This window comes from Lissotriton helveticus, chromosome 7, assembly GCF_964261635.1.
Source record: "Lissotriton helveticus chromosome 7, aLisHel1.1, whole genome shotgun sequence".
Classification (NCBI taxonomy): Eukaryota; Metazoa; Chordata; class Amphibia; order Caudata; family Salamandridae; genus Lissotriton; species Lissotriton helveticus.
In genome coordinates, this window is record NC_136068.1 from 32455698 (window position 1) to 32479373 (window position 23676).

General features: G+C 59.8%; 1 protein-coding gene across 5 annotated transcripts in view; it reads left to right on the forward strand.

The window, feature by feature from the left end:
* Window positions 1-23676, forward strand: part of LIPE (lipase E, hormone sensitive type) — a 288252-nt gene that overhangs the window by 188799 nt on the left and 75777 nt on the right. For 3 of the 5 annotated variants that reach the window (XM_078651309.1, XM_078651310.1, XM_078651312.1), the window contains 3 exons: window positions 7993-8019; window positions 9749-9894; window positions 23236-23421. In XM_078651309.1, coding sequence (XP_078507435.1) covers window positions 7993-8019; window positions 9749-9894; window positions 23236-23421 — 359 coding nt within the window. The remainder of the gene's footprint in view (window positions 1-7992; window positions 8020-9748; window positions 9895-23235; window positions 23422-23676) is intronic. The other 2 variants (XM_078651311.1, XM_078651313.1) reach the window with 1 other exon arrangement.

A 23676-nucleotide genomic window follows, 5' to 3' on the forward strand; every position in this document is an offset into this window, starting at 1 on the left:
CTGCTATAACGAAACCCCGGTGTGTCCTGCAGCCAGCAGCCCCCAAGAACTCACAGGACCTGCCATGCCTTCCCAAACCAGACTTTGTCACCCACAGACTCTGGCCAAATATGCGAGTCTGCAGCACTCTGCATCTGATGCCCACGGCCAGTTCGAGTGGCCCAACACCAGGAGGATGTCTACCCAGCGATCCTGACCTGGGATCTGGTGATCCCTGACCTGCCTCAAGTCTCCATCTGACTCCTGCAGCCCCTTTCTAGAGGATCTCCTTGACCGCGACCCAAGCTGTAAGAGACGCCAAAAGACACCCCTGCACCCGACGTCCCCTGGCCTTGGGTGGCCCAACTGACGGTGTCCCGGCGTCATAAGACATCACAACTTACCTCTTCAACCGTGGTTCACCTCCAGAAGATCTTCGTCCCCGAGCCGGCAGTGTTTCTTGCAACCCGGGAATCCCCATTGAAATCAACAGGACACCCAATGCCAAAACAACACCCTGCTCAAGTCCGCCTCTGTGCCGCTGTGGGTACATCTTTTTTGCTAAACTGGATCCCCCTTTGCCCTAAGCCTAACTCCATGAGCTTTGCCCCGACAACCATGTGGCCTTGTCGTGAGCAGCCACCAACTAGAGGCCCCCTGTCCACCATTGGATAACACTGGGCCTCAGCACTCTGCACCCGGCCGCCCTAGAGCCGCTGAGGGTGCTTTGAGAGTGCATCCTGGATCCTGGGGGAACCCTCGTTCTAACCCCCAGAAATCAACTCTCAAAACCAAGTACTTCCCCCCCTAAACCCATAACACAATTGTGGAGTCGGTTTGTATGAAACCTGAAGAAACTGCCCTTGTATAAAAACTGAATTACTTACCTTTTGTCTAGCAAATGTCCCAGTGTGATATCTAGGCATATCACACTCAGTAGCAAAAGTAACTTAAAAAGTAATCTGAAAAGTAACGTACACAGTAATCTGCAAAGTAACTAAAAAGTAATTTTGACTGTTGACTTACCTGTAAACCAACCAACTGCATTCAAATTGTATTTCAGTACATACATTGTGCAAAGTATTATTATAATTACCTGTACCAGGCCTGGCTTGGTTTTAGAAAATAAAATATACCTAAACAATATTTATATACATGAAAATTGGTCTGAGTTCAGGTTTTCAGTGTGTGACCTCATGTCTTGCCTGAGTGTGTACAATATATGCTTAACACTACCCTGTGAAAAAGCCTTACTGCTCACCTTCACTACCAAAAAAAATCTATTTTTACCTGGGCCTACCTTTGGGGATCCACTGGACTCTGTGCACACTATACCTTCCTTTGGTATAGTATATACAGAGCCAGCTTCCTACAAGAACGCTATCCTGATCAGGTCAATAGTTTTTTAAGGTGAAGAATTTGAAGTTAGATAGAGTCAGCATCAGAAAGAGGGTTACCGAAGGTAAGTAACTTGTTGCTCTCTCCCAGGGCACACTCTCCAGCTGTAGCTGCGATTGTTCTACTGTCGCAGCAGGAGTGAAGCTTCAGGGTGAGAGTTAGGCATGGTAGTTGAGTCTCAGGGCCCTTAGTCAGGTCTACTGTCTTTTTCGGGTTTTGTGAGCCAAGAAATAAAGACACACCAGTAATTAGTGACTTTTGATGTAAACGGAAGAGCGAAAGAGAGAGAAAGAGACCCATCTGGTGGCTGAATTTCAGACTGTGAAACCAGATACCGAGGGTACTGGCTTCCCTGCTTGTCCTAACTGTATGATCTTAGGCAAATATTTAATTTCACAGAGCCTTCTTTTTCTTTATTATCACATACAGGGGTACTTTAATACACCTGAGCTCTGGATGCGCAGCACCTTTCATATTGGATTTAATAAACTGTTAAATGGCTCTATTTATAATAAGAAGGTAGGCCTTGTTAAGAATTTACATGAATACTGACTTACCTCTTAGTTCACTAACACATTGTTGTTAGGGCTCGAGCCACAAATGTTTCTCAAAACTGTTACTTTTAATAAATGTCTGTCTATGCAGTGATGTCATCTGATGTACTAAGATGAAACATTTCCATATGTTAAATAAATACACTTTATCAAATTTTGAAGAGATTGTATCCTGCAACTCTGGGCAATAGCTTGCTTAATCTCCACTACGGCCCCATCAGCGCCGGGGATGCCTGGTTTCACCTTGGGGGTGCCCATGAGGGACCATCTCACAGGGAAAGCCAGGACGGGTTCCCCAGCGGTATACAGCGCCAGGACACTGCGAGAGGGAGTAACAGTGCACTTTACAAGTATATATTTACATTTACATTTATCATATTTGTACATTATGATTGTTGCACGTTATTCATGCCGTATGCTTTCATGGCCCGGCTCGTGCACAGACTCGTAGAGCCGAGCCAGACCCATGGCACAGCTCTGGCTGGTCTCTTCCTCGGCTTACCCTATCGGTTGCCTACACTCCCTCCTCTATTTGCGACTCTGGCTTAGTAGATGGGGCCATCGGTCCCTTGATGAAATGATTTATAAAAGGCGGGACCAGAAACAAGGAGCCCTGCACACAGGCCCAATCTAACAACTCTACATATTAAGGCTTCTAGTAGAGAGGAAGAAGAGTGCGTGCAGTGAAAATACATTTAAAATAAGGTGTCTTGGGGCAGGGACTCCAGGCTGTCGTGATGTACGTGACGGGACTCGAGAGTTCCAAGGGAGAACTACCCGGCCGAGGTGAGACAGACGGGGGCGAAACTTCAGAGTGGGTGTTTGCTGTTAAACCCCTTCCGTGCGGCCGCGATTCCCCCCGTGTGCGGCCGCTGAATGAACAGGGCAGGGCCGTGACGAACCCCAGCCGTCATCAGCACACGAGCACCGTGGAGCGTGACGGCTGAGGTTCGTCACCAGCATGGAAGGGGTTAACACCTCTCATGCATTCTTGTTTTGGTAGCTGCTTCTAGGGGGGACTGAGCCAGCTCTGCTATGACTGTTGTTTGTTTTTTCTCATTGTTCTCATTTTACTGAGGTTTTTTTTTTCATAATGGGATTTATATTATATAGTGGCCAGTTTACCAAAAAAGTAGTTAATATGCATCTATAGAAGTACTACTTAAATGGGTGCAAATAAGCTGTTTTTTTTTAATTCACAAAGATTAACAGCAGCAGGCTTGGCAAGCTGCGCAGCTCTCATGTTTCCGGGCACGGTACTGTCAATCAAAGACCCTAAGGGTGATGGGACGAATACTTGTAAATAGTCTAACCAGAGGCAGTCACTCAGGGGAGCATTCCAGCCCATCATTTGTCCCCCACTTTGCCACTCTAGACAGAGGTCAATCTAATGCAAGTCAGTACTGACCCTGTTCCTCGAGGAATGGCCTGTCCCTCTCTCCCAGGACACACTATTCTCCTGCCAGCAGCTGTGATTGTCTCACTCTCCCCCAGGACATACTATTGTCCTGCCTGCAGGTGTGTTTGTCTCACTCTCTCCCAGGACACCTTGTTGTCCTAACCGCAGGTGTGATTGTCTCACTCTCTCCAGGACACCTTGTTGTCCTACCCGCAGGTGTGATTGTCTCACTCTCTCCCAGGACACCTTGTCGTCCTACCCACAGGTGTGATTGTCTCACTCTCTCCAGGACACCTTGTTGTCCTACCCGCAGATGTGATTGTCTCACTCTCTCCAAGACATATTATTGTCCTGCCTGCAGGTGTGTTTGTCTCACTCTCTCCCAGGACACCTTGTTGTCCTAACCGCAGGTGTGATTGTCTCACTCTCTCCAGGACACCTTGTTGTCCTACCCGCAGGTGTGATTGTCTCACTCTCTCCCAGGACACCTTGTCGTCCTACCCACAGGTGTGATTGTCTCACTCTCTCCAGGACACCTTGTTGTCCTACCCGCAGATGTGATTGTCTCACTCTCTCCCAGGACACCTTGTCGTCCTACCCACAGGTGCGATTGTCTCACTCTCTCCCAGGACACCTTGTCGTCCTTCCCGCAGATGTGATTGTCTCACTCTCTCCCAGGACACCTTGTTTTCCTAACCCCAGGTGTGATTGTCTCACTCTCTCCCAGGACACCTTGTTGTCCTACCCGCAGGTGTGATTGTCTCACTCTCTCCCAGGACACCTTGTTGTCCTACCCACAGGTGTGATTGTCTCACTCTCTCCAGGACACCTTGTTGTCCTACCCGCAGATGTGATTGTCTCACTCTCTCCAAGACATATTATTGTCCTGCCTGCAGGTGTGTTTGTCTCACTCTCTCCCAGGACACCTTGTTGTCCTAACCGCAGGTGTGATTGTCTCACTCTCTCCAGGACACCTTGTTGTCCTACCCGCAGGTGTGATTGTCTCACTCTCTCCCAGGACACCTTGTCGTCCTACCCACAGGTGTGATTGTCTCACTCTCTCCAGGACACCTTGTTGTCCTACCCGCAGATGTGATTGTCTCACTCTCTCCCAGGACACCTTGTCGTCCTACCCACAGGTGCGATTGTCTCACTCTCTCCCAGGACACCTTGTCGTCCTTCCCGCAGATGTGATTGTCTCACTCTCTCCCAGGACACCTTGTTGTCCTAACCGCAGGTGTGATTGTCTCACTCTCTCCCAGGACACCTTGTTGTCCTAACCGCAGGTGTGATTGTCTCACTCTCTCCCAGGACACCTTGTCGTCCTACCCACAGGTGTGACTGTCTCACTCTCTCCCAGGACACCTTGTCGTCCTACCCACAGGTGTGATTGTCTCGCTCTCTCCCAGGACACCTTGTCGTCCTACCCACAGGTGTGATTGTCTCACTCTCTCCCAGGACACCTTGTCGTCCTTCCCGCAGATGTGATTGTCTCACTCTCTCCCAGGACACCTTGTCGTCCTACCCACAGGTGTGATTGTCTCACTCTCTCCCAGGACACCTTGTTGTCCTAACCGCAGGTGTGATTGTCTCACTCTCTCCAGGACACCTTGTCGTCCTACCCACAGGTGTGATTGTCTCACTCTCTCCAGGACCCCTTGTCGTCCTACCCACAGGTGTGATTGTCTCACTCTCTCTCAGGACACCTTGTCGTACTACCCACAGGTGTGATTGTCTCACTCTCTCCAGGACACCTTGTCGTCCTACCCACAGGTGTGAATGTCTCACTCTCTCCAGGACCCCTTGTCGTCCTACCCACAGGTGTGATTGTCTCACTCTCTCCAAGACATATTATTGTCCTGCCTGCAGGTGTGTTTGTCTCACTCTCTCCAAGGACACCTTGTTGTCCTAACCGCAGGTGTGATTGTCTCACTCTCTCCAGGATCCCTTGTCGTCCTACCCACAGGTGTGATTGTCTCACTCTCTCCAGGACCCCTTGTCGTCCTACCCACAGGTGTGACTGTCTCACTCTCTCCCAGGACACCTTGTCGTCCCACCCGCAGGTGTGATTGTCTTGCTCTCTCCCAGGACACCTTGTTGTCCTAACCGCAGGTGTGATTGTCTCACTCTCTCCAAGACATATTATTGTCCTGCCTGCAGGTGTGTTTGTCTCACTCTCTCCAGGACCCCTTGTCGTCCTACCCACAGGTGTGATTGTCTCACTCTCTCCCAGGACACCTTGTCGTCCTACCCACAGGTGTGACTGTCTCACTCTCTCCCAGGACACCTTGTCGTACTACCTGCAGGTGTGATTGTCTCACTCTCTCCCAGGACACCTTGTCGTCCTACCTGCAGGTGTGATTGTCTCACTCTCTCCCAGGACACCTTGTCGTCCTTCCCGCAGATGTGATTGTCTCACTCTCTCCCAGGACACCTTGTTGTCCTAACCGCAGGTGTGATTGTCTCACTCTCTCCCAGGACACCTTGTTGTCCTAACCGCAGGTGTTATTGTCTCACTCTCTCCAGGACCCCTTGTCGTCCTACCCACAGGTGTGATTGTCTCACTCTCTCCCAGGACACCTTGTTGTCCTAACCGCAGGTGTGATTGTCTCACTCTCTCCAGGACACCTTGTCGTCCTACCCACAGGTGTGATTGTCTCACTCTCTCCAGGACCCCTTGTCGTCCTACCCACAGGTGTGATTGTCTCACTCTCTCTCAGGACACCTTGTCGTACTACCCACAGGTGTGATTGTCTCACTCTCTCCAGGACACCTTGTCGTCCTACCCACAGGTGTGAATGTCTCACTCTCTCCAGGACCCCTTGTCGTCCTACCCACAGGTGTGATTGTCTCACTCTCTCCAAGACATATTATTGTCCTGCCTGCAGGTGTGTTTGTCTCACTCTCTCCCAGGACACCTTGTCGTCCTACCCACAGGTGTGACTGTCTCACTCTCTCCCAGGACACCTTGTTGTCCTAACCGCAGGTCACCTTGTTGTCCTAACCGCAGGTGTGATTGTCTCACTCTCTCCCAGGACACCTTGTCGTCCTACCCACAGGTGTGAATGTCTCACTCTCTCCAGGACCCCTTGTCGTCCTACCCACAGGTGTGATTGTCTCACTCTCTCCAAGACATATTATTGTCCTGCCTGCAGGTGTGTTTGTCTCACTCTCTCCCAGGACACCTTGTCGTCCTACCCACAGGTGTGACTGTCTCACTCTCTCCCAGGACACCTTGTCGTCCTACCCGCAGGTGTGATTGTCTCGCTCTCTCCCAGGACACCTTGTTGTCCTAACCGCAGGTGTGATTGTCTCACTCTCTCCAAGACATATTATTGTCCTGCCTGCAGGTGTGTTTGTCTCACTCTCTCCAGGACCCCTTGTCGTCCTACCCACAGGTGTGATTGTCTCACTCTCTCCCAGGACACCTTGTCGTCCTACCCACAGGTGTGACTGTCTCACTCTCTCCCAGGACACCTTGTCGTCCTACCCACAGGTGTGATTGTCTCACTCTCTCCCAGGACACCTTGTCGTCCTACCCACAGGTGTGACTGTCTCACTCTCTCCCAGGACACCTTGTCGTCCTACCCGCAGGTGTGATTGTCTCGCTCTCTCCCAGGACACCTTGTTGTCCTAACCGCAGGTGTGATTGTCTCACTCTCTCCCAGGACACCGTGTCCTACCCGCAGGTGTGATTGTCTCACTCTCTCCCAGGACACCTTGTCGTACTACCTGCAGGTGTGATTGTCTCACTCTCTCCCAGGGCACCTTGTCGTCCTACCCACAGGTGTGATTGTCTCACTCTCTCCCAGGGCACCTTGTCGTCCTACCCACAGGTGTGATTCTCACTCTCTCCCAGGGCACCTTGTCGTCCTAACCGCAGGTGTGATTGTCTCACTCTCTCTCAGGACAAACTATTGTCCTGCCTGCAGATGTGATTGTCTCACTCTCTCCCAGGACACCTTGTCGTCCTACCCGCAGGTGTGATTGTCTCACTCTCTCCCAGGACACCTTGTCGTCCTTCCCGCAGATGTGATTGTCTCACTCTCTCCCAGGACACCTTGTCGTCCTACCCGCAGGTGTGATTGTCTCACTCTCTCCCAGGACACCTTGTCGTCCTACCCGCAGGTGTGATTGTCTCACTCTCTCCAAGACATATTATTGTCCTGCCTGCAGCTGTGATTGTCTCACTCTCTCCAAGACATATTATTGTCCTGCCTGCAGGTGTGTTTGTCTCACTCTCTCCCAGGACACCTTGTTGTCCTAACCGCAGGTGTGATTGTCTCACTCTCTCCCAGGACACCTTGTCGTCCTACCCGCAGGTGTGATTGTCTCACTCTCTCCAGGACACCTTATCGTCCTGCCTGCAGATGTGATTGTCTTGCTCTCTCCCAGGGCACCTTGTTCTTTTCCCTGCTGCTGTGATTGTGTCACTCTTTCCCTGGACAGACAGACTCCTGCTGGCAGGTGTGAATGTTTCATTCTCTCTAAGGATTCACTAGTCTTCGGTGTGATTATTGAACTATCCCAAACTGCTCTGTTCTCCTGACCACAGGTGTGGTGTGTCTCACAGTGCCCCAGGTAACATTGTTCTCCTACTCTCTAGTGCGATTAACTCACTCTCTCCTGTTTCTTGCTTCTCCTCCATGCGGCCAATGCCAGCGGAGGCAGGCAGCCTGGTACAGTATGGTAAGTGAGGTTCCCATCCATGTGTCTTCTCATCTGTGGCCATCGTCTGGGACAGCAGAAGGGAAGAGCGAGAAGCGTCTCCATCTTCCTCTCTTTGTTTATGCATCACCCCCTCTACCGGCCTCTCATCCTGGGGTTACAGTTTGTGCTATGTTCAGCTCTCAGTCCTGCCCCTCATGCTTTCATCTGTGCCTAACTAGCCTTTCTCTCTCCTCTGTCTCTTCAGCATCTGTATCTTCTACTGCATCTCATCCACCTCCCATCTCTTCACCCTGTCTATTCCACTGATTGCCCCTCTCTCCTCTGTCACTTCAGCACTGAGTTAAAGTTTTTTTAGAGAGACCCCTTGTATACCAGGGGATTGGAGTACTTGAAACAGTAGAAAAGAGAACTTCCCTTGGCAAAAACACTAGTGTCCTCATAAACGTGTGTTATTATAGAGACATGTCTGCATTTCAATCTATTCAAACACAAGTTAAAAAAGCAAGTTTTTCCATTTATTCTTTAAAAAAAGGTTGTTGTCACTTGATTATACAATTGTTAAACCATATAAAAACAATTTATCACAGTCACAGGACACTACAACAAAATATAATTATCACAATACAGCATTTAAAACAATTCATTAACTCAATGTTATACATTCCAATGATTAAAAAAGGAGAGCAATAATAAACATTTTGCACTACAATGTTAACAGGAAAAACAGAAATCACATTAAGGGAGAGACAGAAAAAGACATCAATTTTAGTCATAGAGATTACACATCTGAGAACCTCATATTTGTCAAATCTACACCTAGGCCTAATATATTCTAGACTTCCAGGTTAGATTGGTTCTCTTGATTGTGTGTTTGCTGCGTCGACGCGTTTCGATGGCTCCTTTATTGATGTACTGCCATCTTTTTCAAGAAAAAGATGGCAGTACATCAATGTATAACATTGAGTTAAGAATAGATTGAAACGCAGACATGTCTCTATAATAACACACGTGTATGAGGACACTAGTGTTTTTGCCAAGGGAAGTTCTCTTTTCTACTACTTCAGCACTGACCCATCATCTCCTGTCTTCCACTGTTTCTCATCCACCTCCCATCTCCTCTTCACCCTGTCTATCCCACTGTTTGCCCCTCTCTCCTCTGTCACTTCAAGACTGACCCATCACCTCCTCTATCTTCTACTGTATCTCACCCACCTCCCACCTCATCCTCACCCTGTCTATCCCACTGAATGCCCCTCTCCTCTGTCTCTAACTCACTGTCCTTCTCTTTTCATCCTGTATCTCCCAAATCGACCCTCTTCTCTATCTTACTCATTCACTGCTGTTTTTTATGCACCCTGGAGGACCCACTGACTGCCATTTCATCTTATATTTCTTCCCTATCTCTCACCAATTGCCCATTTCCTCTCTACCTTGTAGGTCACACTGCGGACCTTCCCCCTTCCCTCTTATCCACTTTTCCCTGTTTGCTCTGATGGTCACACAGACCAACCCTCTCTTCTTTTTCTCGCTCTCTTCTGTCTCTCATCCACTGCTATACTTTCATCACCCTGGGGGTCACACTGACTGGTTCTTGCTTCTCTTTCTCAGCCGCGTGCTCTGCCTCGTCCCGCTTTACCTTGTGCCTCAGTAACCTCCTCTCTCTACACTTGGTCGATCCATTTCTCACCGGCTGCCCTTCTTGCTTTTTCATCCAGCCTCTCACCTGCCTCTCTTCTTTCTCCCTCAGGTGTTGCTGCGAGCTCCTTTTTCATAAGTGGGAAATACGCCATCGACCCCGAGCTACGGGGGGCGGAGTTTGAACGCATCACTCAGAACCTGGACGTCAACTTCTGGAAGAGCTTCTGGAACATCACAGAGATGGAGGTCTTATCGGTGAGGCTCAGTGCCATAGAGGCTGACTGGTGGGGAGGCTGAGGACTGAGCGCCGGGGAGGCTGAGGGCTGAGCGCCGGGGAGGACGGGACTGAGCGTTGGGGAGGCTGAGGGCTGAGCGCCGGGGAGGCTGAGGGCTGAGCGCCGGGGAGGCTAAGGGGTGAGCGCCAGGGAGGACGAGGGGTGAGCGCCGGGGAGGCCGAGGGCTGAGCGCCGGGGAGGCTGAGGGCTGAGCGTTGGGGAGGCTGAGGGCTGAGCGCCAGGGAGGCCGAGGGCTGAGCGCCAGGGAGGCCGAGGGGTGAGCGCCGGGGAGGACGAGGGGTGAGCGCCGGGGAGGCTGAGGGCTGAGCGCCAGGGAGGCCGAGGGCTGAGCGCCAGGGAGGCCGAGGGCTGAGCGCCAGGGAGGACGAGGGGTGAGCGCCGGGGAGGCCGAGGGCTGAGCGCCGGGGAGGCTGAGGGCTGAGCGTTGGGGAGGCTGAGGGCTGAGCGCCGGGGAGGCCGAGGGCTGAGCGCCGGGGAGGCCGAGGGCTGAGCGCCGGGGAGGCTGAGGGCTGAGCGCCGGGGAGGCCGAGGGCTGAGCGCCAGGGAGGCTGAGCGCCGGGGAGGCTGAGGGCTGAGCGCCGGGGAGGCTGAGGGCTGAGCACAATGGAGGCTGAGGGCTGAGCACGAGGGAGGCTGAGGGCTGAGCGCCGGGGAGGCTGAGGGCTGAGCACCAGGGAAGCTGAGGGCTGAGCACCAGGGAAGCTGAGGGCTGAGCGCCAGGGAGGCTGAGGGCTGAGCGCCGGGGAGGCTGAGGGCTGAGTGAAGGGGAGGCTGAGGGCTGAGCGCCAGGGAGACTGAGGGCTGAGCGCCGGGGAGGCTGAGGGCTGAGCGCCAGGGAGGCTGAGGGCTGAGCGCCAGGGAGGCTGAAGGCTGAGCGCCAGAGGGGCCGAGGGCTGAGCGCCGGGGAGGCCGAGGGCTGAGTGCCGGGGATGCCGAGGGCTGAGCGCCAGAGGGGCCGAGGGCTGAGCACCAGGGAGGCCGAGGGCTGAGCGCCAGGGAGGCTGAGGGCTGAGCGCCAGGGAGGCTGAGGGCTGAGCGCCAGGGAGGCTGAGGGCTGAGCGCCGGGGAGGCTGAGGGCTGAGCGCCAGGGAGACTGAGGGCTGAGCGCCGGGAAGGCTGAGGGCTGAGCGCCAGGGAGGCTGAGGGCTGAGCACCAGGGAGGCTGAGGGCTGAGCACCAGGGAGGCTGAGGGCTGAGCGCCGGGGAGGCTGAGGGCTGAGCGCTGGAGAGACTGAGGGCTGAGCACCAGGGAGGCCGAGTGTCGGAGAGACTGAAGGGCTGAGCGCCGGGGAGGCTGAGGGCTGAGCGCCGGGGAGGCCGAGTGTCGGAGAGACTGAAGGGCTGAGCGCCGGGGAGGCTGAGGGCTGAGCACCAGGGAGGCTGAGGGCTGAGCACCAGGGAGGCTGAGGGCTGAGCACCAGGGAGGCTGAGGGCTGAGCGCCGGGGAGGCTGAGGGCTGAGCGCTGGAGAGACTGAGGGCTGAGCGCCGGGGAGGCCGAGTGTCGGAGAGACTGAAGGGCTGAGCGCCGGGGAGGCTGAGGGCTGAGCGCCGGGGAGGCCGAGTGTCGGAGAGACTGAAGGGCTGAGCGCCGGGGAGGCTGAGGGCTGAGCGCCGGGGAGGCCGAGGGCTGAGCGCCGGGGAGGCCGAGGGCTGAGCGCCGGGGAGGCCGAGGGCTGAGCTCCGGGGAGGCTGAAGGCTGAGCGCTGGTGAGGCTAAGGGTCGAGTGCCGCGGAGGCTGAGGGCTGAGCACCAGGGAGGCTGAGGGCTGAGCGCCGGGGAGGCCGAGGGCTGAGCGCCGGGGAGGCCGAGGGCTGAGCGCCGGGGAGGCCGAGGGCTGAGCGCCGGGGAGGCCGAGGGCTGAGCTCCGGGGAGGCTGAAGGCTGAGCGCTGGTGAGGCTAAGGGTCGAGTGCCGCGGAGGCTGAGGGCTGAGCACCAGGGAGGCTGAGGGCTGAGCGCCGGGGAGGCCGAGGGCTGAGCGCCGGGGAGGCCGAGGGCTGAGCGCCGGGGAGGCCGAGGGCTGAGCGCCGGGGAGGCTGAGGGCTGAGCGCCGGGGAGGCTGAGGGCTGAGCGCCGGGGAGGCTGAGGGCTGAGCGCCGGGGAGGCTGAGCGCCGGGGAGGCTGAGGGCTGAGCGCCGGGGAGGCTGAGGGCTGAGCGCCGGGGAGGCTGAGGGCTGAGCGCCGGGGAGGCTGAGGGCTGAGCGCCGGGGAGGCTGAGCGCCGGGGAGGCTGAGGGCTGAGCGCCGGGGAGGCTGAGGGCTGAGCACAATGGAGGCTGAGGGCTGAGCACGAGGGAGGCTGAGGGCTGAGCGCCGGGGAGGCTGAGGGCTGAGCACCAGGGAAGCTGAGGGCTGAGCGCCGGGGAGGCTGAGGGCTGAGCGCCGGGGAGGCTGAGGGCTGAGTGAAGGGGAGGCTGAGGGCTGAGCGCCAGGGAGACTGAGGGCTGAGCGCCGGGGAGGCTGAGGGCTGAGCGCCAGGGAGGCTGAGGGCTGAGCGCCAGGGAGACTGAGGGCTGAGCGCCGGGGAGGCTGAAGGCTGAGCGCCAGAGGGGCCGAGGGCTGAGCGCCGGGGAGGCCGAGGGCTGAGTGCCGGGGATGCCGAGGGCTGAGCGCCAGAGGGGCCGAGGGCTGAGCACCAGGGAGGCCGAGGGCTGAGCGCCAGGGAGGCTGAGGGCTGAGCGCCAGGGAGGCTGAGGGCTGAGCGCCAGGGAGGCTGAGGGCTGAGCGCCGGGGAGGCTGAGGGCTGAGCGCCAGGGAGACTGAGGGCTGAGCGCCGGGGAGGCTGAGGGCTGAGCGCCAGGGAGGCTGAGGGCTGAGCACCAGGGAGGCTGAGGGCTGAGCACCAGGGAGGCTGAGGGCTGAGCGCCGGGGAGGCTGAGGGCTGAGCGCTGGAGAGACTGAGGGCTGAGCACCAGGGAGGCCGAGTGTCGGAGAGACTGAAGGGCTGAGCGCCGGGGAGGCTGAGGGCTGAGCGCCGGGGAGGCCGAGTGTCGGAGAGACTGAAGGGCTGAGCGCCGGGGAGGCTGAGGGCTGAGCACCAGGGAGGCTGAGGGCTGAGCACCAGGGAGGCTGAGGGCTGAGCACCAGGGAGGCTGAGGGCTGAGCGCCGGGGAGGCTGAGGGCTGAGCGCTGGAGAGACTGAGGGCTGAGCGCCGGGGAGGCCGAGTGTCGGAGAGACTGAAGGGCTGAGCGCCGGGGAGGCTGAGGGCTGAGCGCCGGGGAGGCCGAGTGTCGGAGAGACTGAAGGGCTGAGCGCCGGGGAGGCTGAGGGCTGAGCGCCGGGGAGGCCGAGGGCTGAGCGCCGGGGAGGCCGAGGGCTGAGCTCCGGGGAGGCTGAAGGCTGAGCGCTGGTGAGGCTAAGGGTCGAGTGCCGCGGAGGCTGAGGGCTGAGCACCAGGGAGGCTGAGGGCTGAGCGCCGGGGAGGCCGAGGGCTGAGCGCCGGGGAGGCCGAGGGCTGAGCGCCGGGGAGGCCGAGGGCTGAGCGCCGGGGAGGCCGAGGGCTGAGCTCCGGGGAGGCTGAAGGCTGAGCGCTGGTGAGGCTAAGGGTCGAGTGCCGCGGAGGCTGAGGGCTGAGCACCAGGGAGGCTGAGGGCTGAGCGCCGGGGAGGCCGAGGGCTGAGCGCCGGGGAGGCCGAGGGCTGAGCTCCGGGGAGGCTGAGGGCTGAGCGCTGGTGAGGCTAAGGGTCGAGTGCCGCGGAGGCTGAGGGCTGAGTGCCGGGGAGGCTGAGGGCTGAGCACCAGGGAGACTGAGGGCTGAGCGCCAGGGAGGCTGAGGGCTGAGCGCCAGGGAGGCTGAGGGCTGAGCACCAGGGAGGCTGAGGGCTGAGCGCCGGGGAGGCTGAGGGCTGAGCGCCAGGGAGGCTGAGGGCTGAGCACCAGGGAGGCTGAGGGCTGAGCACCAGGGAGACTGAGGGCTGAGCGCCAGGGAGGCTGAGGGCTGAGCGCCAGGGAGGCTGAGGGCTGAGCACCAGGGAGGCTGAGGGCTGAGCGCCGGGGAGGCTGAGGGCTGAGCGCCGGGGAGGCTGAGGGCTGAGCGCCGGGGAGGCTGAGGGCTGAGCGCCGGGGAGGCTGAGGGCTGAGCACCAGGGAGGCTGAGGGCTGAGTGCCGCGGAGGCTGAGGGCTGAGCGCCGCGGAGGCTGAGGGCTGAGCGCCGCGGAGGCTGAGGGCTGAGCGCCGGGGAGGCTGAGGGCTGAGCGCCGGGGAGGCTGAGGGCTGAGCGCCGGGGAGGCTGAGCGCCGGGGAGGCTGAGGGCTGAGCGCCGGGGAGGACGAGGGCTGAGCGCCGGGGAGGACGAGGGCTGAGGGCTGAGCGCCAGGGAGGCTGAGGGCTGAGCGCCAGGGAGGCTGAGGACTGAGCGCCGGGGAGGCTGAGGGCTGAGCGCCGGGGAGGACGGGACTGAGCGTTGGGGAGGCTGAGGGCTGAGCGCCGGGGAGGACGAGGGTTGAGCGCCGGGGAGGACGAGGGTTGAGCGCCGGGGAGGCCGAGGGCTGAGTGCCGGGGAGGCTGAGTGCTGAGCACCGGGGAGGCTGAGGGCTGAGCGCCGGGGAGGCTGAGGGCTGAGCGCCGGGGAGGCTGAGGGCTGAGCGCCGGGGAGGCTGAGGGCTGAGCGCCGGGGAGGCTGAGGGCTGAGCGCCGGGGAGGCTGAGGGCTGAGCGCCGGGGAGGCTGAGGGCTGAGCGCCGGGGAGGCCGAGGGCTGAGCGCCGGGGAGGCCGGGGGCTGAGCGCCGGGGAGGACGAGGGCTGAGCGCCGGAGAGGCTGAGGGCTGAGCGCCAGGGAGGCTGAGGGCTGAGCGCTAGGGAGGCTGAGGGCTGAGCGCCGGGGAGGCTGAGGGCTGAGCGCCAGGGAGGACGAGGGCTGAGCGCCGGGGAGGCTGGGACTGAGTGCCAGGGAGGCGGAGGGCTGAGCGCCGGGGAGGACGAGGGCTGAGCGCCGGGGAGGCTGAGGGCTGAGCGCCGGGGAGGCTGAGGGCTGAGCGCCGGGGAGGCTGAGCGCCGGGGAGGCTGTTGGCTGGGCGCCGGGGAGGCTGAGGGCTGAGCGCCGGGGAGGCTGAGGGCTGAGCTCCGGGGAGGCCGAGGGCTGAGCGCCGGGGAGGCTGAGGGCTGAGCGCCAGGGAGGCTGAGGGCTGAGCTCCGGGGAGGCCGAGGGCTGAGCGCCGGGGAGGCCGAGGGCTGAGCGCCGGGGAACCTGAGGGCTGAGCGCCGGGGAGGCTGAGGGCTGAGCTCCGGGGAGGCCGAGGGCTGAGCTCCGGAGAGGCCGAGGGCTGAGCGCCGGGGAGGCTGAGGGCTGAGCGCCGGGGAGGCCGAGGGCTGAGCGCCGGGGAGGCTGAGGGCTGAGTGCCGGGGAGGCTGAGGACTGAGCGCCGGGGAGGCTGAGGGCTGAGCGCCGGGGAGGACGAGGGCTGAGCGCCGGGGAGGCTGAGGGCTGAGCACCGGGGAGGACGAGGGCTGAGCGCCGGGGAGGCTGAGGGCTGAGCGCCGGGGAGGACGAGGGCTGAGCGCCGGGGAGGACGAGGGCTGAGCACCGGGGAGGACGAGGGCTCAGCGCCGGGGAGGCTGAGGGCTGAGTGCCGGGGAGGACGAGGGCTGAGCGCCGGGGAGGACGAGGGCTGAGCGCCAGGGAGGACGAGGGCTGAGCGCCGGGGAGGACGAGGGCTGAGCGCCAGGGAGGACGAGGGCTGAGCGCCAGGCAGGACGAGGGCTGAGCGCCGGGGAGGACGAGGGCTGAGCGCCGGGGAGGACGAGGGCTGAGCGCCGGGGAGGCTGAGGACTGAGCGCCGGGGAGGCTGAGGGCTGAGCACCGGGGAGGCTGAGGGCTGAGAGCCAGGGAGGCTGAGGACTGAGAGCCGGGGAGGCTGAGGGCTGAGCGCCGGGGAGGCTGAGGGCTGAGCGCCGGGGAGGCTGAGGGCTGAGCGCCAGGCAGGACGAGGGCTGAGCGCCGGGGAGGCTGGGACTGAGTGCCAGGAAGGCGGAGGGCTGAGCGCCGGGGAGGACGAGGGCTGAGCGCCAGGGAGGACGAGGGCTGAGCGCCGGGGAGGACGAGGGCTGAGCGCCAGGGAGGACGAGGGCTGAGCGCCAGGCAGGACGAGGGCTGAGCGCCGGGGAGGACGAGGGCTGAGCGCCGGGGAGGACGAGGACTGAGCGCCGGGGAGGCTGAGGGCTGAGCGCCGGGGAGGCTGAGGGCTGAGAGCCGGGGAGGCTGAGGACTGAGAGCCGGGGAGGCTGAGGGCTGAGCGCCGGGGAGGCTGAGGGCTGAGCGCCGGGGAGGCTGAGGGCTAAGCGCCAGAGGGGCCGAGGGCTGAGCGCCGGGGAGGCCGAGGGCTGAGCGCCGGGGAGGCTGAGGGCTGAGTGCCGGGGAGGACGAGGACTGAGCGCCGGGGAGGACGAGGGCTGAGCGCCGGGGAGGACGAGGGCTGAGCGCCGGGGAGGACGAGGGCTGAGCGCCGGGGAGGACGAGGGCTGAGCGCCGGGGAGGACGAGGGCTGAGCGCCGGGGAGGCTGAGGGCTGAGCGCCCGGGAGGCTGAGGGCTGAGCGCCGGGGAGGCTGAGGGCTGAGCGCCGGGGAGGCTGAGGGCTGAGCGCCGGGGAGGCTGAGGGCTGAGCGCCGGGGAGGCCGAGGGCTGAGCGCCGGGGAGGCTGAGGGCTGAGCGCCGGGGAGGCCGAGGGCTGAGCGCCGGGGAGGCTGAGGGCTGAGCGCCAGGCAGGACGAGGGCTGAGCGCCGGGGAGGCTGGGACTGAGTGCCAGGGAGGCGGAGGGCTGAGCGCCGGGGAGGACGAGGGCTGAGCGCCGGGGAGGTCGAGGGCTGAGCGCCAGGGAGGATGAGGGCTGAGCGCCGGGGAGGACGAGGGCTGAGCGCCAGGGAGGATGAGGGCTGAGCGCCAGGCAGGACGAGGGCTGAGCGCCGGGGAGGACGAGGGCTGAGCGCCGGGGAGGCTGAGGACTGAGCGCCGGGGAGGCTGAGGGCTGAGCACCGGGGAGGCTGAGGGCTGAGCACCGGGGAGGCTGAGGGCTGAGAGCCGGGGAGGCTGAGGACTGAGAGCCGGGGAGGCTGAGGGCTGAGCGCTGAGGGCTGAGCGCCGGGGAGGCTGAGGGCTGAGCGCCAGAGGGGCCGAGGGCTGAGCGCCGGGGAGGCCGAGGGCTGAGCGCCGGGGAGGCTGAGGGCTGAGTGCCGGGGAGGCTGAGGACTGAGCGCCGGGGAGGACGAGGGCTGAGCGCCGGGGAGGACGAGGGCTGAGCGCTGGGGAGGCTGAGGGCTGAGCACCGGGGAGGACGAGGGCTGAGCGCCGGGGAGGCTGAGGGCTGAGCGCCGGGCAGGCTGAGGGCTGAGCACCGGGGAGGACGAGGGATGAGCGCCGGGGAGGACGAGGGCTGAGCGCCGGGGAGGACGAGGGCTGAGCGCCGGTGAGGTTGAGGGCTGAGCGCCGGTGAGGCTGAGGACTGAGCACCGGGGAGGCTGAGGGCTGAGCGCCGGGGAGGACGGGACTGAGCGTTGGGGAGGCTGAGGGCTGAGCGCCGGGGAGGACGAGGGCTGAGCGCCGGGGAGGCTGAGGGCTGAGCGCCGGGGAGGCTGAGGGGCGCCGGGGAGGACGAGGGCTGAGCGCCAGGGAGGCTGAGGGCTGAGCGCCAGGGAGGCTGAGGGCTGAGCGCCGGGGAGGCTGAGGGCTGAGCGCCGGGGAGGCTGAGGGCTGAGCGCCGGGGAGGCTGAGGGCTAAGCGCCGGGGAGACTGAGGGCTGAGCGCCGGGGAGGCTGAGGGCTGAACGCCAGGGAGGCTGAGGGCTGAGCGCCGGGGAGGTTGAGGGCTGAGCGCCGGGGAGGCTGAGGGCTGAGTGCCGGGGAGGCTGAGGGCTGAGTGCCGGGGAGGCTGAGGGCTGAGTGCCGGGGAGGACGAGGGCTGAGCGCTGGGGAGACTGAGGGCTGAGTGCCGGGGAGGCCGAGGGCTGAGCGCCAGGGAGACTGAGGGCTGAGCGCCGGGGAGGCTGAGGGCTGAGCGCCAGGGAGGCTGAGGGCTGAGCGCCAGGGAGGCTGAGGGCTGAGCGCCGGGGAGGCTGAGGGCTGAACGCCAGGGAGGCTGAGGGCTGAGCGCCGGAGAGGCTGAGGGCTGAGCGCCGGGGAGGCTGAGGGCTGAGCGCCGGGGAGGCTTGGACTGAGCGCCGGGGAGGCTGAGGGCTGAGCGCCGGGGAGGACGAGGGCTGAGCGCCGGGGAGGCTGAGGGCTGAGCGCTGGGGAGGCTGAGGACTGAGCGCTGGGGAGGCTGAGGGCTGAGCGCTGGGGAGGACGAGGGCTGAGCGCCGGGAGGCTGAGGGCTGATTGCCGGGGAGGCTGAGGACTGAGCACCGGGGAGGCTGAGAGCTGAGCGCCGGGGAGGCTGAGGGCTGAGCGCCGGGGAGGACGGGACTGAGCGTTGGGGAGGCTGAGGGCTGAGCGCCGGGGAGGACGAGGGCTGAGCGCCGGGGAGGCTGAGGGCTGAGCGCCGGGGAGGCTGAGGGCTGAGCGCCGGGGAGGCTGAGGGCTGAGCGCCGGGGAGGACGAGGGCTGAGCGCCGGGGAGGACGAGGGCTGAGCGCCGGGGAGGCTGAGGACTGAGCGCTGGGGAGGCTGAGGGCTGAGCGCCGGGGAGGACGAGGTCTGAGCGCCGGGGAGGCTGAGGGCTGAGCGCCGGGGAGGCTGAGGACTGAGCACCGGGGAGGCTGAGGGCTGAGCGCCGGGGAGGACGGGACTGAGCGTTGGGGAGGCAGAGGGCTGAGCGCCGGGGAGGCTGAGGGCTGAGCGCCGGGGAGGCTGAGGGCTGAGCGCCGGGGAGGCTGAGGGCTGAGCGCCGGGGAGGACGAGGGCTGAGCGCCGGGGAGGCTGAGGACTGAGCGCTGGGGAGGACGAGGGCTGAGCTCCGGGGAGGCCGAGGGCTGAACGCCGGGAAGGCCGAGGGCTGAGCGCCGGGGAGGCTGAGGGCTGAGCTCCGGGGAGGCTGAGGGCTGAGCGCCGGGGAGGACGAGGGCTGAGCGCCGGGGAGGCTGAGGGCTGAGCGCCGGGGAGGACGGGACTGAGCGTTGGGGAGGCTGAGGGCTGAGCGCCGGGGAGGACGAGGGCTGAGCGCCGGGGAGGGTGAGAGCTGAGCGCCGGGGAGGCTGAGGGCTGAGCGCCGGGGAGGCCGAGGGCTGAGCACCAGGGAGGCTGGGACTGAGCGCCGGGGAGGCCGAGGGCTGAGCGCCGGGGAGGACGAGGGCTGAGCGCCGGGGAGGCTGAGGGCTGAGCGCCGGGGAGGCTGAGGGCTGAGCGCCGGGGAGGCTGAGGGCTGAGCGCCGGGGAGGCTGAGGGCTGAGCGCCGGGGAGGCTGAGGGCTGAGCGCCGGGGAGGCTGAGGGCTGAGCGCCGGGGAGGACGAGGGCTGAGCGCCGGGGAGACTGAGGGCTGAGCGCCGGGGAGGCCGAGGGCTGAGCACACCTCCTTATCTAGCGGCTCTGTGCCAGTGTCCCTCATACTCTGCCAGGTCACCTTCCACATCAAAAAAATCAGACGCTGACCAGAAATACCTTAATTATAGACCTATAACTAACCTCCCTCTCCTTGCCAAAACCATTGAACAATGTGTGCTTGCACAACTCAACAACCACATTGAAAAATACAACCTGGAAGACACCTTTTCAATCTGGGTTCAGGAAAGGCTGCAGTACAGAGACTGCTATACTGAACGTCACGGACGACCAACACCGATCTATGGATGATGGGCTTCTAGTCCAACCTCTCACCCGCCTTTGATACGGTCAACCATGACATTCTCCTAAACACCCTCTCACAATGTGCAGGCATCAACGGAACTGTCCTTCTGTGGTTTGCTTCTTTCCTGAACCAGCGCTCACAGCTAAACTAAACAACTGCACCCCAAAACAACACCAATCTCACAAGGAGATCAATCCTGTCTCCTGTTTTCTTCAACCTCCGTGTGGAACCTCTTGCGATGATCCTGACACAATCCAGAATTACCTACAACCTCTATGCAATGACACCCAACTATGCATTAAAATATTGTTAAAGACATCCAGCACCTAAACAGCACTCTCTCCACAGTTCAGTTAATCTCAACCCCAGCAAAACCGAACTCCTGTTCATCCAACCGAAAGAAAAGCCGTTTCCCATAGATATTTACCTCGACAACCTCACTGCACTGAAATGCTAACTATTCATCTCCAACTCTGTCAGATCTTTGAGGATTACACTGAGCCTGAGAGAGCATATTAATGCCTCGGCTAAAAGTGCCTTCTGCACGTTGAAACACCTTAAAAAAAAAATCAAACCATTCACCCCATCGAAGACCAAAAGACTGTTGTGCAATCCTTAGTTCTCTCCAAGCTGGACTATTGTAACGCAACAATCACGGGCATCACAAAAACACATTCAGCTCCTTGGAAAGCTACACTCCATGCAGCGGCCATACTACTGTCGGGGAGAGAGCCGCTTTGACCACATCACTCCCACTCTCAAGAAACTTAACTGGCTTCCAATTGAAGCAAGATGTATGCTCAAATCTGCCCGCATAACCCACAAACCTCTCTACACGGAAACACCAGTGTGCCTTGCAAACAAACTATCAAAAGCCAGACAAAAGAGTCCTCATTGAACAGTCTGCTTGTAATTCCACCCAAATTTTAGAAAGAACAATCTCGCACCAGCTCCTTCTCTGAGAACGCTCACAGAATCTGGAACTCGCGGCCTCAGGATTTACGTGACAATCACTCATTCCCTCATTTCCGGAAGAAACTTAAACTTCTGCTTCTCATTAAATACCTAACCCCCCTCCCTAAACCTCTGATTGGCCTGGTGCTCATATCCCACACCCTCCATGTAAATTTCTGCACCACTTCCCCAGGATGAAAAACGTAATCGCTACTCCCCCTACCCTCGTAACACCCTACTATAACTACATCTGAACAATATCGTTTACATAGACACTTAGGAAGAAAGTGCCGACAGCCTTCATCTTAGATAGAAGGTGCTGACAGCCTCCATCTTAGGAAGAAGGTGCCGACAGCCTCCATCTTAGGAAGAAGGTGCTGACAGCCTCCATCTTAGGAAGAAGGTGCTTACAGCCTCCATCTTAGGAAGAAGGTGCTGACAGCCTCCATCTTAGGAAGAAGGTGCATACAGCCTCCATCTTAGGAAGAAGGTGCATACAGCCTCCATCTTAGGAAGAAGGTGCTGACAGCCTCCATCTTAGGAAGAAGGTGCTGACAGCCTCCATCTTAGGAAGAAGGTGCTGACAGCCTCCATCTTAGGAAGAAGGTGCCGACAGCCTCCATCTTTGGAAGAAGATGCCGACAGCCTCCATCTTAGGAAGAAGGTGCTGACAGCCTCCATCTTAGGAAGAAGGTGCTGACAGCCTCCATCTTTGGAAGCTCTGGGAGGAGAAAAGGAGAGGAATGTGTCTGGGCGGGTTCGGCCCACTCTTCAAGTGAAGCTTGTTCTTCCATGGAAGCCTGAGGCCTGGACTTACCAAAGATATGTAGGTGAGAGAAGCGTGGGGTTTCCAGTAGAGGGAATCCATGTACATGGGCTAAGCAGTGGCAGACAGTGTTTGAATGCTTCTTTAGTGACCTTTTGAAAGCTTCTAGCGCACCACTCCCTTAACATACTTCTCGCAGTACCTCGGAGACTGTTGTGTGTTGGGAGACTCCAGGAGGGATGTTCCCTCCAGCGTCTGTTAGATGTTTAATCTGATATGGTTTAAGAAAGAAGGATATGATTTTATGCAGGCAAATGTCTGCTTGTCACCTGCAACAATGCGACCCAAGCCCTCCACCCCAAAGAGAAGTAGTGGAAGGAGTGTGGGCGGTGTGTCACTCCACCCAGCTGTGTGAGGATCCCAAGAGACAGAACACAGCTGGATCTTTTAGGACATCGGAAAGACCAGCCCACGAGCATGCATGGAGCAGGACTTTCAGGCAGACAGAGACTGCAGAACTGTGGCTGGGGTTGTGACCACCCAAGCCAAGCCTTTTGTAATGTGTTCAATGAAAGGATGAGGAGGACCTTTCATTGACAAGCCAGATGGAGTGGGGTTAGGACTTTGAAACACTAGAACTCTGCAGTGACTGATCCAGCTTTTGTTGTTTTGCCCTTATTGTAATCATAAAATACTTTCTGATATTCCTGAATAGAGTAATTTCTTGCTCCAAGCATCATGCTAGTATTGCCTAGCCCTTATGAAACATTCTCTGAGGCGGCCTTCGCCTCGGCTCTGCGGGGCTAAGGGGTAGACTGGGCTGCCTTAGATTTTAGAGTTTGCCTAAATATGAGCTAGTTTGAACTCCAGAGGGATATCTTACCCACTAGCGCCTCGCTTCCCACACTTGGCAGAGTATTGTGTTGGGATCCACCTATGTTTTCTGTATCTTGCACTCCACTGCTTTCCAGGGCCACCACTGTATCTGAAGGTGCTTGGAGAACCTCTGGTGGACCAGCAGTACCTTGCAGTGAAGATGGGGTGGAATGGGTAGGGGGCGAGGGGAACCCCCAGAGTGTTCCTTTGTTCATTGGACGTGTATATGGTGTTTGACTGCAGGGGATCATGCAAACACGCCCCCTGAATCAGGGGTACTCCAGAAGACCAGTGCTGTTTGATAGTTCATTGCGGTGGTGCACGGGGTGAAGATGCCTAGTGAGACACTGAAATTCCCGGAAGACGACCAATGTTGAATTGTGACTGTGGGTGGATGTGTGAGCTCTCCCAGAGGGTCAGTGGTCTCAGTGCAGTCATTGGGGGTGATGGAGAAGAGAACCTTGGGGACCATCCATATTCTCTTGATCATTGGTTGGGGGTGCAGGTAAAGATCAGCAGGGTGTCATTGTGTATTGTGGGGATTGTGAGAGGTCCTGGAGGGTCAGTGGTCTCAGTGCAGTCATTGGGGGTGGGGGGATGGAGAAGAGAACCTTGGGGATCATCCATATTCTCTAGATCATGGGTTGACTGTGAAGGTGAAGGTCAGCAGTGTACCATTGTGTATTGCGGGGACTGTGAGAGGTCCTGGAGGGCCAGTGGGTCTCGGCTAGATCACCACAGAGATAGGAGAGGAGAAGCCCGACAAGATCAGTGCTTTTCATTCGTTCAGGGGCTGGGGAGGTGGCCTTTGCCTTTCATGGCCCTCAATGTGTGAGACCCCTAGAGGAACACTATGTCTCTGGTTGGTAATTGTGGTCTGGATTATCCCTCGGATTACAACATCAGGTTTAGGGAGGTGGGATTAATTCCTCTGGGAATGTATCAAACTGATCAGTTGACATTTATTGTGCCCATTTCTCCCATCTCTTCCAGTCTCTTGTCAACATAGCTTCCACCACAGTTCGGGTGAACAAAGCCCTGGCAGTGCCACCCCACACCCTGGAGCTGCCACTGGTGGCCGACCCCCAGCTCTCGGTCACCGTGATGCCTCCGGTGGCGCACACAGGCCCCGGCGCCGTCCACATGCGACTGATCTCCTATGAACTGCGGGAAGGGCAGGTGAGATTCACAGAGCACACCAGGCTCCACATGCCACTTTGTCCCTCAAGTGCTTGCACGAGCTCACGGCCACATTGTGTCACTCACCCTTGTCTTCACCTTGAGTTAAAACCTTCTGTAAAAGCCTTCTTTGGTGAATTCTGCACATGCTTCCCCTCTTGTGTACGGCTCATGCTTCCCCTCTTGTGTACTGCACATGCTACCCCTCTTGTGTACAGCACTGTTCATGCTGCCCCTCTTGTGTACGGCTCATGC